The sequence below is a fragment of the Protomyctophum bolini genome (genome assembly GCF_963924005.1).
Source record: "Protomyctophum bolini genome assembly, chromosome: 11".
Taxonomy (NCBI): domain Eukaryota; kingdom Metazoa; phylum Chordata; class Actinopteri; order Myctophiformes; family Myctophidae; genus Protomyctophum; species Protomyctophum bolini.
Window position 1 is genome coordinate 2366828 of NC_137872.1, and position 20218 is coordinate 2387045.

Here is a 20218-nt window from a genome sequence, read left to right on the forward strand (position 1 = left end):
GTTTGAGCTGGAGCGCCAGGCCTGTCAGAGCCTAAGACAAGGTGGGAGATATATACCTGATTGATTGATTGATTGAAATATTGATTAACAGTTTGTAGAATTACAGTACATTTCAAGCACAAACTCAATACAAAGACTGTGAGGTGGACGACCCAATTAAGCATCACACTTGTTTACAACAGGGTCCACCTTGTTCAATTCATCAAAACATTTAGAGACGTACAAATAGACACTTCTATATAGTCAAGAACAGAACAGGAATTCATCATAAAGGAAGCAAAAAGGTAAAAGAAACATATACAGTGAGGGGAAAAGGGGGGGCTGATTTTACAGGGGCCAGTTTCGAATTGCAGCCGTCCATATAGGTGCCCTTTGAGAGCGGTTTTGAAGGAGTCAAGGGATTCACATGTCTTAATGACTGTTGGTAGGGCGTTCCACATTTTGGTGGCATAGGTGCGAAAATAATGTAGTCCCTTGTTTGTGCCGAATCTGGGTTGTACATGGTTTGTTGTTGCACTCCCTCTGGTGTTGTGGGTGTGGACTTCGTTTGCATTAAGGAAGTATCTAGACAGGTACATGCAGGGTATCTTAGTGAAGTATCTAGACAGGTACATGCAGGGTATCTTAGTGAAGTATCTAGACAGGTACATGCAGGGTATCTTGGTGAAGTATCTAGACAGGTACATGCAGGGTATCTTGGTGAAGTATCTAGACAGGTACATGCAGGGTATCTTAGTGAAGTATCTAGACAGGTACATGCAGGGTATCTTAGTGAAGTATCTAGACAGGTACATGCAGGGTATCTTAGTGAAGTATCTAGACAGGTACATGCAGGGTATCTTAGTGAAGTATCTAGACAGGTACATGCAGGGTATCTTGGTGAAGTATCTAGACAGGTACATGCAGGGTATCTTAGTGAAGTATCTAGACAGGTACATGCAGGGTATCTTAGTGAAGTATCTAGACAGGTACATGCAGGGTATCTTAGTGAAGTATCTAGACAGGTACATGCAGGGTATCTTGGTGAAGTATCTAGACAGGTACATGCAGGGTATCTTAGTGAAGTATCTAGACAGGTACATGCAGGGTATCTTAGTGAAGTATCTAGACAGGTACATGCAGGGTATCTTGGTGGTGTGTCGAATCTTGTGGACCAGACCTGTTGTTGTCTGTCGTATACCTCCCCCCATGCACTGTTGATCTGGACGGCACATTTAGATTTTAGTTTTTAGTCGTGGTGTTTTGAATGGTTTTCATTTGGTTTTAGTCACCTTATTTAGTCACCTGGAATGTTTTAGTGTGAGTCTAGTGAGTTTTAGTCGACTAAATATCATTATGGTTTTAGTCGACTAAATCTACAGTTGATTTAGTAGACTACGTTGTGAGCTGTGAGTAGGATACACTTGTACACTTGTACACTTGTACACTTGCCGATTGCAAGTGTAAAATGACTTGTGTACTTTTCCTTTATAGGCTACTGAATCTCTTGTCCACTAGTGCCTTCCTATACCAGTTTAGTTTTTATCTGTAGACAAAATTGTCAATATAATATATTTAGTCTTAGTTTTAATAGTCATTTTTAGTCATCATAGCTTACTGTAGTTTCGATTTAATTTAGTTTCCATTCGGTTTTTCGTCAGTGAAAACGGGTATAGTCGACGAACGGCTTCCGTCATCGTATTGGTCTATAAATCAACACTGCTCCCATGCGCCTGGTGGCCACGGGGGGGTACTGCTCCCATGCACACGATGTATGGTGTGGTGTGTGTACTTAGTGGCCACGGTGTGTGTTTGCCCTGTACCTTCTATGTCTTCTCTGTTCTCAGAGTTCCTCACCACACACACACAAAGTAAATGGAAATGGGAGTGCCGTTGCCATACGGTTTAGCCAAGATGTGAGCTGTGTTTCATTTTTATTTGCTATATACTTTGCAGTTGGAATCGGCGTCATGGTTTACATTCCCCAAGTAGACCTACTGGTACTGTTCAACCTGCAACATTGCAAAGGATTGTTTCAGTTCACATGCAGGGTAGGTCGGTTGAGGATACCGTACACTAGCCTGGAACTCACCTATATGCTTTTTATGGCATAGGGCAGCTCCCGGCAGGATCCGCCGGGAGAAACTATGCGCAGCTGCGCGACATGAGACTAATTACTTAGAGCGACAGAGAGAGAGAGAGAGGAGTGTGTGAGTGTGTGTGTGTACATGTGTGCGTGTGTATGTCAATTTTACAAAGGTGCAGACAATCAGAAATCAGCAGAGAGTGAGCAATGTTTGCGCTACTCTATGCCGAATTGAAGTGGACTCAGACCCAGACTTTTTTTTTCTCCCTGGAAATAAAAACGTCTGGGTTTCCGAGGCTAAGGATACACTTGACACCGAGGCGCGTCAAGCCCTTGACTCCGCCCACCCCCGGGGGGGAAGTTGTGATTTGCTCTCGTTCACTGCAGTGCAATTTGCGGCATTAATTCAAAACAATAATGCGTGGAGTAGCGATTATCAAACGTATTTGCAATGCCTATACGTTGAAAGATCTGTTGCCCCGTGGACAAGGCACGCTACCTTTAGAGTTAGATATTATCGGCATAGATGTTTGTCCTTATGTGATTAAGGATTGGACCCAAGTTGCATTGGCAGCCATAGAAAATTCTTACCCCGGGCTAAAACCGGATGTGACGTTTGTGGGCGTTCCTGTCTAGCTTGGTGTCAGTGTATACAAGGTTTAGTTGGGGTTTGCGTCGTACTGAACCCATTTAGGCCTGACGTCGAAATAAACAAAAAGTCTTCTGAATGAATATATATTCAAAGATTTGTGCCGCATTTTCACGACTTTTCTAAAATAGCAGATCTACAAGCTCGTAGCGCGCCACTCGGTGGCGCGCTACGAGCTTGTAGATCTGCTATTTTTATTTAAGTATAACATAATGCTTAGTTAAAACACCAAAAGGGGTTCCCGCCCAGAATGGCTTTTTAAGTGACTCCGGCAAAAGTTAAATTCAAACCCATACGAAAACGACTTGACTCAAATGTTGTGTTAAAAGTGTAAAAAAGCAAGTGCTATTCATAGTGCAAAAAACAACAACTGCCAGAAATGGTTATAATTATTCAGCTTAACTGTGATTTCTTTGAAATGTCCTAATGATGATTTCACAATGAAAGATTCACACCTGAACTGCATGCATAAAACTAGAAAGATGCACTCAGTGGAGCACACATCTCTGTGAGGAGGAACATGTGTGTGTGTGTGTGTGTGTGTGTGTGTGTGTGTGTGTGTGTGTGTGTGTGTGTGTGTGTGTGTGTGTGTGTGTGTGGTTTAAGAATCTGTTTGTTTAGTTTAGGTTGCAGAAACTGTGCGCACGTGCCGTGCACGCACGTGCGTTCTTTGGCAAGTCTGTGTTTCTGTGCGGCATGTTTTATTCAGAGAGATGACATTGTTTTGGTGAAAAGCCACACAGGGCAATGGGGGAAAGGCTATGACGCTGATGGTTAAAGGAGAATTCCACGCTAGAAGGCTTTCTTATCTTTCTTACCTTTCTTTGTAGTTGTTACGTCCCCACCAAAGAGGTCCAGGTGTTTTTTTTCGTGCAAAAAACTCCTCATTGGCTATTTTCCCCTACCATAAGCCCTCAATGAATTGCATTGCATTGAATGGGGCTATGGGGTGTTGTGCTAGTTCGCTTATTTCCATCGAAAGAAGTAGTAAAGTGTTGCCGCTTGGGATATTATTTACATTATGAAGAGAGGATATATACAAAGAAATTATAATTTTGAGAGATGGAAATAAGCAAATTAGCACAACACCCCATAGCCCCATTCAATTCCCATTTACTTCAATGCAATTCATTTAGGGCTTATGGTAGGGGAAATAGCCAATAAGGAGCTTTTGCACAAAATAACACCTGGACCTCTTTGGTGGGGACGTAACGACGAAAGACAAAGAAAGGTAAGAAAGCCTTTTAGTATGGAATTCTCCTTTAATGCCACCATGTTGACATACAGTACATAATACCAAAGTATACGTATAGCAGCTGGGGAAAGCACAGCTGTTTAGTCACTCCATGAAAGAAAATACCCACTAGTGCAATTTGGAGAAATGGCCAGGTGTGTGCTTGTCGCCCGGCCTTTCCGGAGGGTATTATTTGTCAGGAGGACCGACCCAGGAGAGGGGAATGTGTGGGGTGGAAAAATGGCGTTTTCCCGCAAAACTATATGGTTCAAATTCATGCGTTGAGTTCATCTGGTGAGGTTTTCAGCTACTGTATTACTTTATAAGTTTCAATGGTATGACTTCACGGTTCTCCTTCTTCTAGAGAGACCCTTCAATATGTACAGTAATGCAGATTTGGTGTCGGTTGGACATGGTGTTGATCATAAATACATACATAAATATATAGGTGGCGACTGTGGCTCAGGAGGTAGAGCAGGTCGTCCAATGATCCATGGGTCGGCGGTTCGAATCCCGGCGAAGTGTCCTTGGGCAAGACACTGAACCCCAAAATGTGGGGAAAGGAAAGGAAAGGTACTATATTTACCCAGGGTAACTGGACTAAGGAAAGGAAAGGTACTATATTTACCCAGGGTAACTGGACTAAAGAAAGGAAAGGTACTATATTTACCCAGGGTAACTGGACTAAGGAAAGGAAAGGTACTATGTTTACCCAGGGTAACTGGACTAAGGAAAGGAAAGGTACTATGTTTACCCAGGGTAACTGGACTAAGGAAAGGAAAGGTACTATGTTTACCCAGGGTAACTGGACTAAGGAAAGGAAAGGTACTATATTTACCCAGGGTAACTGGACTAAGGAAAGGAAAGGTACTATGTTTACCCAGGGTAACTGGACTAAGGAAAGGAAAGGTACTATATTTACCCAGGGTAACTGGACTAAGGAAAGGAAAGGTACTATATTTACCCAGGGTAACTGGACTAAGGAAAGGAAAGGTCCTATGTTTACCCAGGGTAACTGGACTAAGGAAAGGAAAGGTACTATGTTTACCCAGGGTAACTGGACTAAGGAAAGGAAAGGTACTATGTTTACCCAGGGTAACTGGACTAAGGAAAGGAAAGGTACTATGTTTACCCAGGGTAACTGGACTAAGGAAAGGAAAGGTACTATGTTTACCCAGGGTAACTGGACTAAGGAAAGGAAAGGTACTATGTTTACCCAGGGTAACTGGACTAAGCATCAGATACTTGTTTACAGCCAGGCCCTGCTCATTTCATAGAACATGTCATGGTAGTGGTTCAATGCCTTGTCCATAAAGGGCACTTCAGCGGTGGTAATTTTTAACGTGTCGGACCGCTGATTCGAACTGGCGACCTTTCCGGTATCAAGACCGCTCCGCAATCCGTTGGGCCACCGCTGCCTGGGTGGGGTTGTTTGGTACCTTGCATGGCTTCTGCCGCAATCGGTGTGTGAATGTGTGAATGTAATGCACAGTCTATGTAAAGCGGCTATATAAATGCACCATTTACCATTTACATATTTACAAGTTCGTCACGCATTTAAGAAAACAGGCTTGACTCTAAGTCTTAATCTAAGTATACTGTAATTCATTGTGTGTCTGCCTATGATTTTTTTGCGGCTTACGCCTTTTATTGTTTTTTTGAAGGGACAGACCGTAGGCTGACAGGAAACGGGAGAGAGAGATGGGGGGGGGGGAAAGACATGCAGTGAAGGCCGTGTGGGGCTCGGGGGTCGAACCCGCGGCACACTGCGACTGGATTAACCACTCGGGTGCCCAGACGGTTATACGCCACCGCCTGGGCCGTCTGCCTATGATTGATACATTTTGAAGGCAGGTGGTCCGTGGACCCCCAAGTGGTCCACGAAGCAGATGGCAGAGGTGGTAGAAAGAAGTGATACCCTTGTTGATCCACCGCTAATCTCTCACACACACACACACACACACGCACGCACACACAAACACACACACAGACACACACACACACACACGCACACACACGCACGCACACACACAGACACACACACAGACACACACACACACACACACACACACGCACGCACGCACACGCACACACACACACAGGTCGGGCGACGGGCATGTAGCGTTTGTTTGTATCTCCCAGAGACACGCATTTACGTGCATGTCGGAAATCGTGCATGAGTAACTTATTATTATTTTTTTTTTACTTGAATATTACATTGTTCAGTAGAAATAAGACACATGAACTGTCTTGTTTGAAAACCTGTATATGTGGTATACATATATATTTTTGTGTTTGTATTATTTTAAGTTAAATGACAAAAAGGTTAGACGTAATAATGAGCCTCTAGGCTTCAGTCCGTAACACGCACAGTAACACGCACCGTAACACGCACCGTAACACGCACCGTAACCCGCACCGTAACCCGCACCGTAACGTTGGGAGATGGCTTCATAAGCGAGCAGCCATCTTGTTGCACATGCAGGGCTATACGGAAGTCGGACATCTCTAGAATTAATAGTTAGATCTATATAGAGGTATCTCTCTCTCTCTTTGTCTATATCTGCTATTGTTCAATAGCTAAAGCATAACATAATGCTTAAAACACAATCAGTGCCGGAAGTGCATCAAAATAGAAGCTCCCGGGGTGCCAGAGTTGTCTGATCGCTTTTACTCTGAAAGCCATGAACCGGAAACACTTTCTTAAAAAAGTTGACTTTACAAAGTTGACCTTTGACATCCCGATCATTTTAATTTATACGATATATGATCCAAAAAGCGTTCATATTTTGCGGGAGAGACGGATGAGGAGCAGAAATGAAGCGCCAGCATATCGATCCATTCATCACCACGGAGAGCGCCCTGGATTAGGAGATACGAGACATTCTTTCCGCCGCGCTAACATGGGAGTCAATGACAAGCTAATAGTTGCACAGAGCGTTAGCATACGACAAGAGAAAAGCGAAATGCCAAAAATAATAATAAGAAAAATTCTGAATATTCTTATCTCGCCCCGTATCTTTGAGGGTGCGCTAGGACGTCCTCAGACGTCCAAGGCACCTCTCGGTTCGAATCCTTATGACGTACAGGTGCGTCCTATGAACTGAAACGGTTAAAGCACCAGTCAGCCCAGCCCCCCTGGCTGGGCTGGGCTGGGCTGGGCTGGGTGTCATCCAGATCTATTTTCTGGGTGGGAGGTGTTGGGAGGTGTTAAGTGGATCTGTGGCTATACGGTACATACAGCAGGAGCTGAGCCAGCACCGACATAGCACACCGCGAGGACGTGAACCCAGGGAACCTGGGGAGGCAGAGAGAGAGAGAGAGAGAGAGAGGCCTTGACCCAGGGCTGGACTGGGACAAAAATTCGGCCCGGGCATTTTCGCGTGAATTTGGCCCAGACCGGCCCACCCACCCACCCACAACCAGTGCGCAGATATAGCAGAAACTCTATACCGCCCACTCCGTCGAGGCACACACAAACAAACAAGCCCTAATAATACCACCACTTTTACAGAACAACATAGGCCGCCCTAAATTATACAAACCAACAGACAACTACACAACCCATTGTAGAGGGTTTATTTGTCACTCACTGATACAGGTACAGTGACCCTATCAGGGGTGCATACTTAGTTTAGACTAGTCATTGGTTAGACATGGGTTAAGGTTAGGTTTAGGTGTGCTGCCCCCGTGGGAGGTTATGGTTTAGGGAGAGAGAGAGAGAGAGAGAGAGAGAGAGAGGCCTTGAACCAGAGAGAACCATAGCGCAGCACCGAGTGCCACGCTATATGAAAAAAATCTTGAAAATGTGGCACAAATCTTTGACTTTGATATATATTCTTTCAGAGCGAACGTTTTTAACTCAAATCTTTTCAGACGGGGGGTCGGCGGCCAATTACAAATCATTTTTTTGGGTCCTTGACACCAGCTCAGTGGCCTTGTGGTTAGAGTGTCCGCCCTTGAGGTCGCGGTTCGATCCCCGGCCGGGTCATATACCAAAGACTGTAAAAATGGGACCCAATGCCTCCCTGCTTGACACTCAGCATCAAGGGTTGGATTGGGGGGTATAAGTCCCTGCGACATACTAGCGTCATGTCCAGGGGGTGTACTTGTACATCAAGCTGCCTCACGCTACAGAAACAGGAGATAGGCTCCTGCATGCCCTATGGGCCTCATGGCTCGGGCAAGGCTTACTTACTACTTACTTGACATGAAAATGTTTAATAAGAACCACTGGCTGGTTGAAAAGCTCAAGGCTGAATTCCTGTCTCTGTAACTGAACTCTTATCTGCTGGGGGCCAATTGGCTTGTTAAGATAGGTTTGGAACAGGTGCGTACTGCGTATACTGTAGGTCTGAATGTTTACTAGTGCATCCCGAGAATCACCCACAGTACTCGGAGATTTTTTTTTTCACCAGCCAGCAAGCTGTGGGGCATATGTAGCACGCCATGCCAACTTCAGGACACTCTAGTATGTAGTTGCGAACGCAGTGAGCACTAACTATGAGACCTAGCAGATCATGTCTGTCTGTGTGTCTGTGTGTGTGTGTCTGTCTGTCTGTCTGTCTGTCCCGCTGTTACAACACCTGCCCGACACCAGAGGGTGCAGCTGTATCACACAAAAAAAAAAACACACACACACACACACCTTAACTTAAAAAAACTTAACTTAAAAAAAATAACACACACACACACCTTAACTTAAAAAAAACTTAACTTAAAAAAAGTAACTTAAAAAAAATAACACACACACACCTTAACTTACAAAACCTTAACTTAAAAAAAAATAACTTAAAAAAAATCTTTAAAAAACCCAAATATGTACGAGCTGCGTTCGCTTCCCGCGTTTGCGCATCTTACTTGTATGTAGTATGTAGTGTGTAGTATCAGTGATGTAAACAGGTTTTCAATGTAATGAGTCCCAGGATGCAGGGATGGTCTTTTAGAAATGAGTCCCAGGGACATTTTATGAGTCCCACTTCAACGACGTTATAGGAGTCATTATTTTGCCTTTTTTTTTTACAAATTGCAGCATTTAACTCCCATTTTGATATGGTTATAATGTGGTTATATTCATGTATAGAAAACAGAAGAATAAATTATTATTATAACAAAAGCTAAAACCCATTTAGGCCTAAGGCCGATTCTAAAAACGCCTCTAAATCCTGACAAACTTCTGAAAAACTTCAAATATTTATATAGCAGCATCAAAAAAAATTACATTTTTGAATACTGTACATACTGTACAGAACCCAAATATGGGTTCCCGGCCTGAGGGGGTAAGATACCAATATGGGTTCCCGCCCCGAATGGGTTAACTATAAACTGTGTTTTGGGATGCAGAATGCACCCTATTTTAATTAGGGCCGGGACTTTATGCGATTAATTTAGATTAATTAACTACAGAAAAATTAATCGCACTTTTTTTTTTTAAGGCGGAACGTTTCTCACTGGGCGCATTTCCAGTACTGAATATAGGCTCATTAGGCTGCTGCACCGCCTTAAGTTGATATTCTTTCAGACCTCCAGTTCTAGGCAACACAGAATGGGGTGACTTTTTATTATTATTTCCACAACAGCTATATATTAATGACAGTAAAATGTTGAAAATGAGTGGTATCCTGTATAGTCACTATTCATTGATTCACTGGGATACCAAAAAACATTAAAAAAAAAAAAAAAAAGGTTTCTCGCTGTTCTCAGGTTGAATATTGATATGCGATTAAAATGCGATTCATCTAGATTAATTAACTACAAAGCCTCTGATTAATTAGATTTTTTTTTTTTTTTATCGAGTCCCAGCTCTAATTTTAATCTCTGTAGTATGTGTAGTACAGAAACGTGAGAATGGGCTAATATATTATGCACACAGAATAACTCTTCCTATATTTCCGGGGCCGGAGCTTCGATATACTTCCTACACAGGAGGTGTAAATACCAATGATTCCATTTAGTGTGCTTTAGTGGTTCTCACACTTTTTAATTTCAAGGTGCCCCCCCCCCCCCCCCCTCCATAACTCTGAGACTGTACACATTTGTATACACTCTTAGAGTTACGCACACAATTCAATTCAATTCAAAGGGCTTTATTGGCATGAGAAAACATACGTTTACATTGCCAAAGCAGACAGAACAATACAACAATATACAGCAATACAATCAAAACAAAAATGATGTACTTTGAAGGTCAGAATCTTCAATAGATCAACTTCTATGTACCAAGATCACTCGATGCAGGTATACTAGTGCAGGAATATACACAATGATTAGTCTTTAGGGTGGTTGTGTTCCATTTGATATCCTTCTCCTATCACAGCAACTCACAAATCTTGCTGCTGTGTTTGCACATTGTTGTACTTCGCCCACACACACACCCGTAAGCGAAGACCTGGTTACCACACTGCTCCGGGCAGTGTGTGTGTGTGTGTGTGTGTGTGTGTGTGTGTGTGTGTGTGTGTGTGTGTGTGTGTGTGTGTGTACACTGACTCACACACTGACACACACACTGATCCATTCCAGCTGCTATCCTCTGTCTGTTTCTCCTATTCCCAAACATCACTTCATCTGTCGGCTTTTCTCTCTCTCTCCTCTCTCTCTCTCTCTCTCTCTCTCTCTCTCTCTCTCTCTCTCTCTCTCTCTCTCTCTCTTCCTCTCTCCGTCTCCATGTCTGTCTAATAAACCTCGCTTTTACGGGACGTGCCAGGCGCATGTCTCCTCACGCTAATCCTCATCCAAAGTTTTCAAACCTAGCTCTGGTCCATAGCCTTCCACTGCTTCCATTCTGCCCTGCAGTATAAGGCTATGGGACTTTCAGCGCAAATAACATGCATTTTAAAACGGCTTTTAATATTTAATATCATATTGCCTATGTCCCTCAAAGTTATTTCTAATGGTTTGAGCCTCAATCACCACTCTGATATAACCAGTACTTGCCATTTCTTTCTGGACTTTGAAAGCAGTTTTAGATGCAGTACTCAGAGTGCGTCCACTAAGGAAAGTAGTCTTTCTATTGACACAACAAGAATCGAAGCAGTAGAAGGCTATGGACCCGAGCTAATCCAAACCCCACTTCCACACATGTTCCAAATCCACAGGTCCAGCCTGTGTGTTCGTGGTGTGCGTGCATGCGTGCGTGGCGTGCGTGCATGTGTACGTGTTTGTGTACACGTGTGTGTGTTTGTGTGTGTAGTGTACACAGTACACACACACACACACACACGCTATTTGGGGGTGTCTTGCAGGTTAGTGATTTACAGTAACATTTCCCATAACTCAACGGTGTGTCCAGAGGTATTGGGTTCCACAGGGTTGCAGCATGGACACAAAAATAGAACACTGGACCTGCCGAGAGTCGAGAGAGAGAGAGAGAGAGAGAGAGAGACTCTACTAGACTGTAGAGTCTAGAGAGAGAGAGAGAGAGCACTGCAGAATCAGAATCTGAATGATTTTTATTGCAGAGTACAGTATGTTTTGCACATACTGTGGGAACTTTGTCACAGGGATGTGGAACAGTACGGTTCGTGAGTCGGGACCCATTTGTAGGACACATTGTTATTATGGGTACCCTTAGTTTAGGTTTCTTACATTTGGTTTTTTAATGACATTTCAAAACATTTTCAAAAAACGTTCCCAAAAAAGCAAAACTTTTCATGAATGTCATGGAAAAAAATGTCATGAAGAAATTACAGAAAAATTTAAGAAATTCCATAAATGACAACAAATATCTAAGAAGTAGTGAAGTAGCTCACAGTCACAACGTGGCAGTGGCACGAAGCGACATGTTGTGAGCTTGTAGATCTGCTATCTGCACTAGTTTGGGTCACGCCGTCACGGGCTGCATTAAACAGTGTAAAAACGTGCATGCGCCGCTTCGGCTGGCGAGCACCCCCGATATTCCCAAATATGGACAACGCGAGTAAAAACACACCATTGGTCTCACGCCGCACCGCTCCCACCATCTCAACCACTTACACAGCATTACGTACTCTTTTAACCCATTCTGACCTGAGATCAGATTCATACGAGGTTTCCACTGGACACACACTGGTCTGATTAACCCATTCTGACCTGAGATCAGATTCTAAAAATGTCAGTCGTTCTTCGATTTTTCAAAAATAGCAGACCTACAAGCTCGTAGCGCGCCACTCGGTGGCGCGCTATGAGCTTGTAGATCTGCTATTTTTCAATAGCTAAAGCATGACATAATGCTAACACCGAAAAGGGGTCCCGCCCAAAATGGGTTAATAGGTTTGGAATCTGTCGACTTGATGGATCTCAAACAATGACACAAGAAAAGCCCCGTCTCAAACAATAACACAGAAAAGCCTGTCTAATAATTCACAGACTAACAGTATATACAGTAACAATCCACCCGCCCCCCTCCCCCCTATAGCACAAGTCATAGATTTCTCAGAATCAATGGCCAGAACCTTATAGTTTTTATTTTATTTTATGTAATCTACGTCTGACATTATATACTCTGCTTATAGTGTAATCTGAGTTATTATGTTCAAATAAGGGTAGGCGCAATAAGCCTCGGCTTCTGCCTTCACCTTTCACTAGTTACTAGTGGATATTAATGTATGTACAGTACCTCTGTATGTACTCCTTTTTTCCTTTTATGGACCGAAATAAAATCTATCCATCTATGGCCGACTTGTGTCCAGCCACACGGCGCACACACGGCGCATTTTGACAGTGGGAATTAAACCCAAATGTTGTAATGACTTTTATCGCACAATGAATTTCAATCCATAGCAAATGACACGGCATATACCGCTCTAATATCTGCTCTAATATCTAATATCTGCTCTAATATCTAATATCTGCTCTAATATCTAATAACTTCTCTAATATCTAATATCTGCTCTAATATCTAATATCTGCTCTAATATCTAATAACTGCTCTAATATCTAATACCTGCTCTAATATCTAATAACTTCTCTAATATCTAATATCTGCTCTAATATCTTGTGACGAGGAAGCTTCCAGACCAGAAACGGTGTTAATTGTTATCAGTAAAAACAACCCCATGAGAGTGAGAGATACACAAATAAAGAAATAAAATAAATCAGCACAATTGATTGATTATGCAATTTAAATCCCAACTCAGATAGGCTTTACTTTTTAAAGCAATTTTTTCCTATTACATCTCTGTCCGTGTATATTTGTATGACATTAGTGCAATGAAGTACATTTCAGAATTATGCACATTGCATCACTTGCTTGTCCACTGTGTGTGTGTGTGTGTGTGTGTGTGTGTGTGTGTGTGTGTGTGTGTGTGTGTGTGTCAGAATCCTGGGTGTGTGTGTGTGAGATTTTTCTAAGAATCTGTTTGTTTAGTTTAGGTTGAGAGACGGTGCGCACGTGCCGTGCACGCACGTGTGTTCTTTGGCAAGTCTGTGTTTTCGTGCGGCTGTTTTTTATTCAGAGAGAATTTAACGTGAGGGACAAAATCAACAGTATAATAATCAGGCACGGCCGGAGAGAATGTTGTCATCAAAGTGAGTTCTATTCACATGCATTCGTGATACAAGGCTAACCCATTCTGACCTGAGATCAGATTCTATAAATGTTCTTCTACATCCTGACAGTTTTCTGAAAAAGCTATGTTTCTATGTGTCAGTCGTTCTTTCGATTTTTCAAAAATAGCAGAACCTACAAGCTCGTGAGTGGCGCGCTACGAGCTTGTAGATCTGCTGTTTTTCAATAGCTAAAGCATAGCATGATGCTAACACAAAAAAGAGGTTCCCGCCCCCAAAATGGCTTAAGAAATAATTAGCGTTTTAAAAAAAGGAAACCGGTCAGGGAATCTTGTTTCAGTTCATCATTGTTTGCGTTATTATCACCTCTCTCTGTCTGAGAAACACCTTATTGGCCTCAGCTGTGGAGAGATTGCACACAGCTCACAGGAAGGTGGTGAAAGGGAGTTTTAGCGCTCTATAGCCTTGAAACGGTACGTATTACGGTGAATCTCACAGGCCCACACTGTTCACGGAGAGTGTTGGAAAGGAGCCTTTTCACTTAATATCGTATAGCATGCTCGGTGTAAACCACAAGAGGGTGTTTCAAAAGGACATTTGTTGGTCGTAAATATAACGGTTATATGTCTCAAGTGCCGTGCCCCAGACTTCGACGTGCCGGCTGCTTTCAACTGGATAGTTGGTGTTCTTTCCCGGCTCACTGTCTGCATTTGCTATTGTATTTGTACTCATGTGGGACATTTACATAGGCCTAATTTATCTGCCACAGTTTTTTTGCCCTTTTTTCATACTACAAAATGCCAAATAAATACAGTAGCCTATTTAAAAAAGGAGAGGTGACAGGAAAACTATCAAGATAACAACATTCTCTAATTGTGTAGACTTATTGGTACAGTAGGTCATATTATTCCAAATTATAGTGCAGGGTTCAGGCCTATTATAAAAACATACTCAACTGCTCCACCTGCTGGTTGATTTCAGTACTACATTTTCCAATATTCGCAAAATCAGAAGAGGGTAAAAAGGATTTCAGACAGAATCAATGGCAGGCAACTGCATGGGTAAATTAATCTCAAGTTAATTTCCTCATTTTGGACCCTGATGCATGCGGATGGACCCACCAGTTTTGGAGATATGGCTTATAGATTAATGAGTTGAGAAAACAGGCTTGAAAAGGTTCACTTCTGTGGTCTCTAACATTACACCTATATAGCTACATGTTTGGGCATTTATTTCATATTTACATATCTTCTGTGGTCTCTAACATTACACATATAGCTACATGTTTAAGCATTTATTTCATATTTACATGTCTTCTGTGGTCTCTAACATTACACATATAGCTACATGTTTAAGCATTTATTTCATATTTACATGTCTTCTGTGGTCTCTAACATTACACCTATAGCTACATGTTTAAGCATTTATTTCATATTTACATGTCTTCTGTGGTCTCTAACATTACACCTATAGCCACATGTTTGGGCATTTATTTCATAATTACATGTCGATTTCAGCTCTGTTCACATTTGTTTCAGACATGCTCTAATTTGTGAATTTAAAAAAAAAAAGTTTTTCTCCTCTGGTGAAACGCTGGAATTTGCGCGATCGATGGCAGTCTCTCAGTCAAATCTGGTCACATTTGTCAAGTGTATAGTTTATAGCATGTCACCGTTGTTATGTATAAAGGTTGTGCATACTGCATAGTGCATAGTTCTGTTTTCGCCTTTTATTTTATATTTATATATTATATACAGTAATAATAGTGACACCACACTATCAGCCCCTCCCCTAACCCCTCCCCCTTTATCATACAACGACAGCATGTTAATTATTTCCTTGAATGTCTGTGCCTGGTATTGGTCGACATGTGATGTGCCACAATCACTTTAAGATTAATCTGCAGACGTTTCCATTCTGCATTCACTGCCGAGTGCTGGTCATTCACTGCCGAGTGCTGGTCATTCACTGCCGAGTGCTGGTCATTCACTGCTGAGTGCTGGTCATTCACTGTCATTCACTGCTGAGTGCTGGTCATTCACTGTCATTCACTGCTGAGTGCTGGTCATTCACTGTCATTCACTGCTGAGTGCTGGTCATTCACTGTCATTCACTGCCGAGTGCTGGTCATTCACTGCTGAGTGCTGGTCATTCACTGTCATTCACTGCTGAGTGCTGGTCATTCACTGTCATTCACTGCCGAGTGCTGGTCATTCACTGCTGAGTGCTGGTCATTCACTGTCATTCACTGCTGAGTGCTGGTCATTCACTGTCATTCACTGCTGAGTGCTGGTCATTCACTGCTGAGTGCTGGTCATTCACTGTCATTCACTGCTGAGTGCTGGTCATTCACTGCTGAGTGCTGGTCATTCACTGTCATTCACTGCTGAGTGCTGGTCATTCACTGTCATTCACTGCTGAGTGCTGGTCATTCACTGCTGAGTGCTGGTCATTCACTGTCATTCACTGCTGAGTGCTGGTCATTCACTGCTGAGTCCTGGTCATTCACTGTCATTCACTGCTGAGTGCTGGTCAGTCACTGCTGAGTGCTGGTCAGTCACTGTCAGTCACTGCTGAGTGCTGTCGAGATAAGTATTGCGGAGGAGGGTCAGGATAACTAGGAGTAGCTCCGTCTCATCAAGATTGAACTTGAGCTTGTGGCTTGAAATTCAACTTGAGCTGTCAGCCAGATATACAGTATTCTGTCAGCCAGGCAAATAGATATACAGTATTCTGTCAGCCAGGCAAATAGATACAGTATTCTGTCAGCCAGGCAAATAGATACAGTATTCTGTCAGCCAGGCAAATAGATACAGTATTCTGTCAGCCAGGCAAATAGATATACAGTATTCTGTCAGCCAGGCAAATAGATACAGTATTCTGTCAGCCAGGCAAATAGATACAGTATTCTGTCAGCCAGGCAAATAGATACAGTATTCTGTCAGCCAGGCAAATAGATACAGTATTCTGTCAGCCAGGCAAATAGATATACAGTATTCTGTCAGCCAGGCAAATAGATACAGTATTCTGCAGTATTCTGTCAGCCAGGCAAATAGATACAGTATTCTGCAGTATTCTGTCAGCCAGGCAAATAGATACAGTATTCTGCAGTATTCTGTCAGCCAGGCAAATATATACAGTATTCTGTCAGCCAGGCAAATAGATACAGTATTCTGCAGTATTCTGTCAGCCAGGCAAATAGATACAGTATTCTGTCAGCCAGGCAAATAGATATACAGTATTCTGCAGTATTCTGTCAGCCAGGCAAATAGATATACAGTATTCTGCAGTATTCTGTCAGCCAGGCAAATAGATATACAGTATTCTGTCAGCCAGGCAAATAGATACAGTATTCTGCAGTATTCTGTCAGCCAGGCAAATAGATACAGTATTCTGCAGTATTCTGTCAGCCAGGCAAATAGATACAGTATTCTGCAGTATTCTGTCAGCCAGGCAAATAGATATACAGTATTCTGTCAGCCAGGCAAATAGATACAGTATTCTGTCAGCCAGGCAAATAGATATACAGTATTCTGTCAGCCAGGCAAATAGATACAGTATTCTGTCAGCCAGGCAAATAGATACAGTATTCTGTCAGCCAGGCAAATAGATACAGTATTCTGCAGTATTCTGTCAGCCAGGCAAATAGATACAGTATTCTGCAGTATTCTGTCAGCCAGGCAAATAGATACAGTATTCTGCAGTATTCTGTCAGCCAGGCAAATAGATACAGTATTCTGCAGTATTCTGTCAGCCAGGCAAATAGATATACAGTATTCTGCAGTATTCTGTCAGCCAGGCAAATAGATATACAGTATTCTCCTCAACTTGAGTTGCAGAGAAAGGGAAAAGTGAAGTATAAGCTGCCTTGTCATCAAGATACAGTAGTTTGCCTAAAAAGCCAGAGGAAGTGATGCCAGAGCTTAGAGACAGATATTGTTCATCATAATCAATAAGCTGTCAATGATATATATTTTTTGCTTCCCTTTCCATTTACTCTCTTTCTGGTTTCAGAAATGTGTCAGAATGGTGCTGTGTGTGTGTGTGTGTGTGTGTGTGTGTGTGTGTGTGTGTGTGTGTGTGTGTGTGTGTGTGTGTGTGTGTGTGTGTGTGTGTGTGTGTGTGTGTGTGTGTGTGTGTGTGTGTGTGTGTGTGTGTGTGTGTGTGTGTGTGTGTGTGTGTGTGTGTGTGTGTGTTTCCCCTTCCCTTTAGAGTGTGTGTGTGCGTGGCTGTGTGCGTGCGTTGTGTGACTTTCACTATGTCAATACCCACAACCTCCTCTGTTCAGAGGAACCATCGGAACATGATAGACACAGACATTTCTCCTCCAGTGTGTTTTAGACACTAATTAATATATAGCTTCATTATCATCCTCCGTTCCTTTCAGTCTCGTATAAATGCAAACAGCCGTACAGTTGCGGTGTGTAAAATATGAAAAAGAAGGGCTTATCTCCGTGTGAGTTGACTTGACGGTGTGGCATTGTCTCCGACTCCGTCTCCGGCTGTTGAAGTGTGCTTTGAGTCGTATAGGTTTAGCTTCCCTGCTTCTTTTGGAGTGGATATAGGCCTATGCAATGTTGTCACCTGTAAGGGTTATCAGTTCAATGTTGTCATCTATACTACTAAGGGTTATCAGTTCAATGTTGTCACCTATACTACTAAGGGTTATCAGTTCAATGTTGTCACCTATACTACTAAGGGTTATCAGTTCAATGTTGTCACCTATACTACTAAGGGTTATCAGTTCAATGTTGTCACCTATACTACTAAGGGTTATCAGTTCAATGTTGTCACCTATACTACTAAGGGTTATCAGTTCAATGTTGTCACCTATACTACTAAGGGTTATCAGTTCAATGTTGTCACCTATACTACTAAGGGTTATCAGTTCAATGTTGTCACCTGTAAGGGTTATCAGTTCAATGTTGTCACCTATACTACTAAGGGTTATCAGTTCAATGTTGTCACCTATACTACTAAGGGTTATCAGTTCAATGTTGTCACCTATACTACTAAGGGTTATCAGTTCAATGTTGTCACCTATACTACTAAGGGTTATCAGTTCAATGTTGTCACCTATACTACTAAGGGTTATCAGTTCAATGTTGTCACCTATACTACTAAGGGTTATCAGTTCAATGTTGTCACCTATACTACTAAGGGTTATCAGTTCAATGTTGTCACCTATACTACTAAGGGTTATCAGTTCAATGTTGTCACCTATACTACAGTTCAATGTTGTCACCTATACTACTAAGGGTTATCAGTTCAATGTTGTCACCTGTACTACTAAGGGTTATCAGTTCAATGTTGTCACCTGTAAGGGTTATCAGTTCAATGTTGTCACCTATACTACTAAGGGTTATCAGTTCAATGTTGTCACCTATACTACTAAGGGTTATCAGTTCAATGTTGTCACCTATACTACTAAGGGTTATCAGTTCAATGTTGTCACCTATACTACTAAGGGTTATCAGTTCAATGTTGTCACCTATACTACTAAGGGTTATCAGTTCAATGTTGTCACCTATACTACTAAGGGTTATCAGTTCAATGTTGTCACCTATACTACTAAGGGTTATCAGTTCAATGTTGTCACCTATACTACTAAGGGTTATCAGTTAGTTGTGCGTTCTAAGCAGAAAGAGAAAGGAGGACGGGAAACACAGCCGCATTTAACATTTTTATTTTGCTTGTCTCTCTCTGTCTCTCTCTGTCTCTCTCTCTCTCTCTCTCTCTCTCTCTCTCTCTCTCTCTCTCTGTGTCTGTCTCACTCTGTCTCTCTCTGTCTCTCTCTCTCTCTCTCTGTGTCTGTCTCACTCTGTCTCTCTCTGTCTCTCTCTCTCTCTCTCTCTCTCTCTCTCTCTCTCTCTGTGTCTGTCTCACTCTGTCTCTCTCTGTCTCTCTCTCTCTCTCTCTCTCTGTGTCTGTCTCTCTCTGTCTCTCTCTGTCTCTCTCTCTCTCTCTCTCTGTGTCTGTCTCACTCTGTCTCTCTCTGTCTCTCTCTCTGTCTCTCTGTAAAGTTCTTCAGTTGAAGCTGCAGCAGAGAAGGACCAGAGAGGAGCTGGTCAGCCAGGGAATCATGCCACGTAAGTACAGTACATATCTTAAACTGTACAGTATAGTATAATATAGTAATAATATACACAGAAGTGTATACCTCCCAGCCCTGGCAGAGTCATTCTGGAGTAGTTCCAACGGATTGTGTGGCCCTGGTTTTTCCCTAGTAGTGGGACTGATCGAGGGTATAGCTACTGGGGACGTAAGTCGGGACTTGATCACTCCCGGCTGGGTCGCCTGAGTGAGGGGTGTGATGTTGGGAGACCCGAAACCCCGTTGACCTCAGGATACAGCACTGAGGATACGTCCCAGGTGATGACCTCAGGATACATCACTGAGGATACATCACTGAGGATACGTCCCAGGTGCATCCATGCAATGTTTTATTTTATTTTTTATAGTATAGTATATCAGGCGTGGGAAACTTTGACGACGCAGAGGGCCACTGTTATCTCTCACTCACTCCAGAGGGCCACATTGCTTAGTTAATTATAGTTGTGTTAACTCTATGAACTAAATACAGATACATTGGACATAATACATTGGGCATGTGGCCCCCGGATCTATGGTAGATTGTAGTATAGTAGTAGTTTCCCCATTAATTCTCTGAAAACATAAAATAGCGTTGCTTTATAATGGCACATATTGCTAAAATAACTTGTCTCCCTTTCTAAATATAAAACAAAAACTGTTTTTGCATTGACATAATGGATTTCTTATACATCCA

At 42.5% G+C, this 20218-nt stretch overlaps 1 protein-coding gene across 1 annotated transcript in view; it reads left to right on the plus strand.

Annotated features, from left to right (window-relative positions):
- The window catches only part of LOC308323759 (uncharacterized protein), a 90905-nt gene that overhangs the window by 15157 nt on the left and 55530 nt on the right, over positions 1-20218 (plus strand). The window contains exon 3 of the mRNA XM_080775566.1: positions 19455-19520. Coding sequence (XP_080631692.1) covers positions 19455-19520 — 66 coding nt within the window. The remainder of the gene's footprint in view (positions 1-19454; positions 19521-20218) is intronic.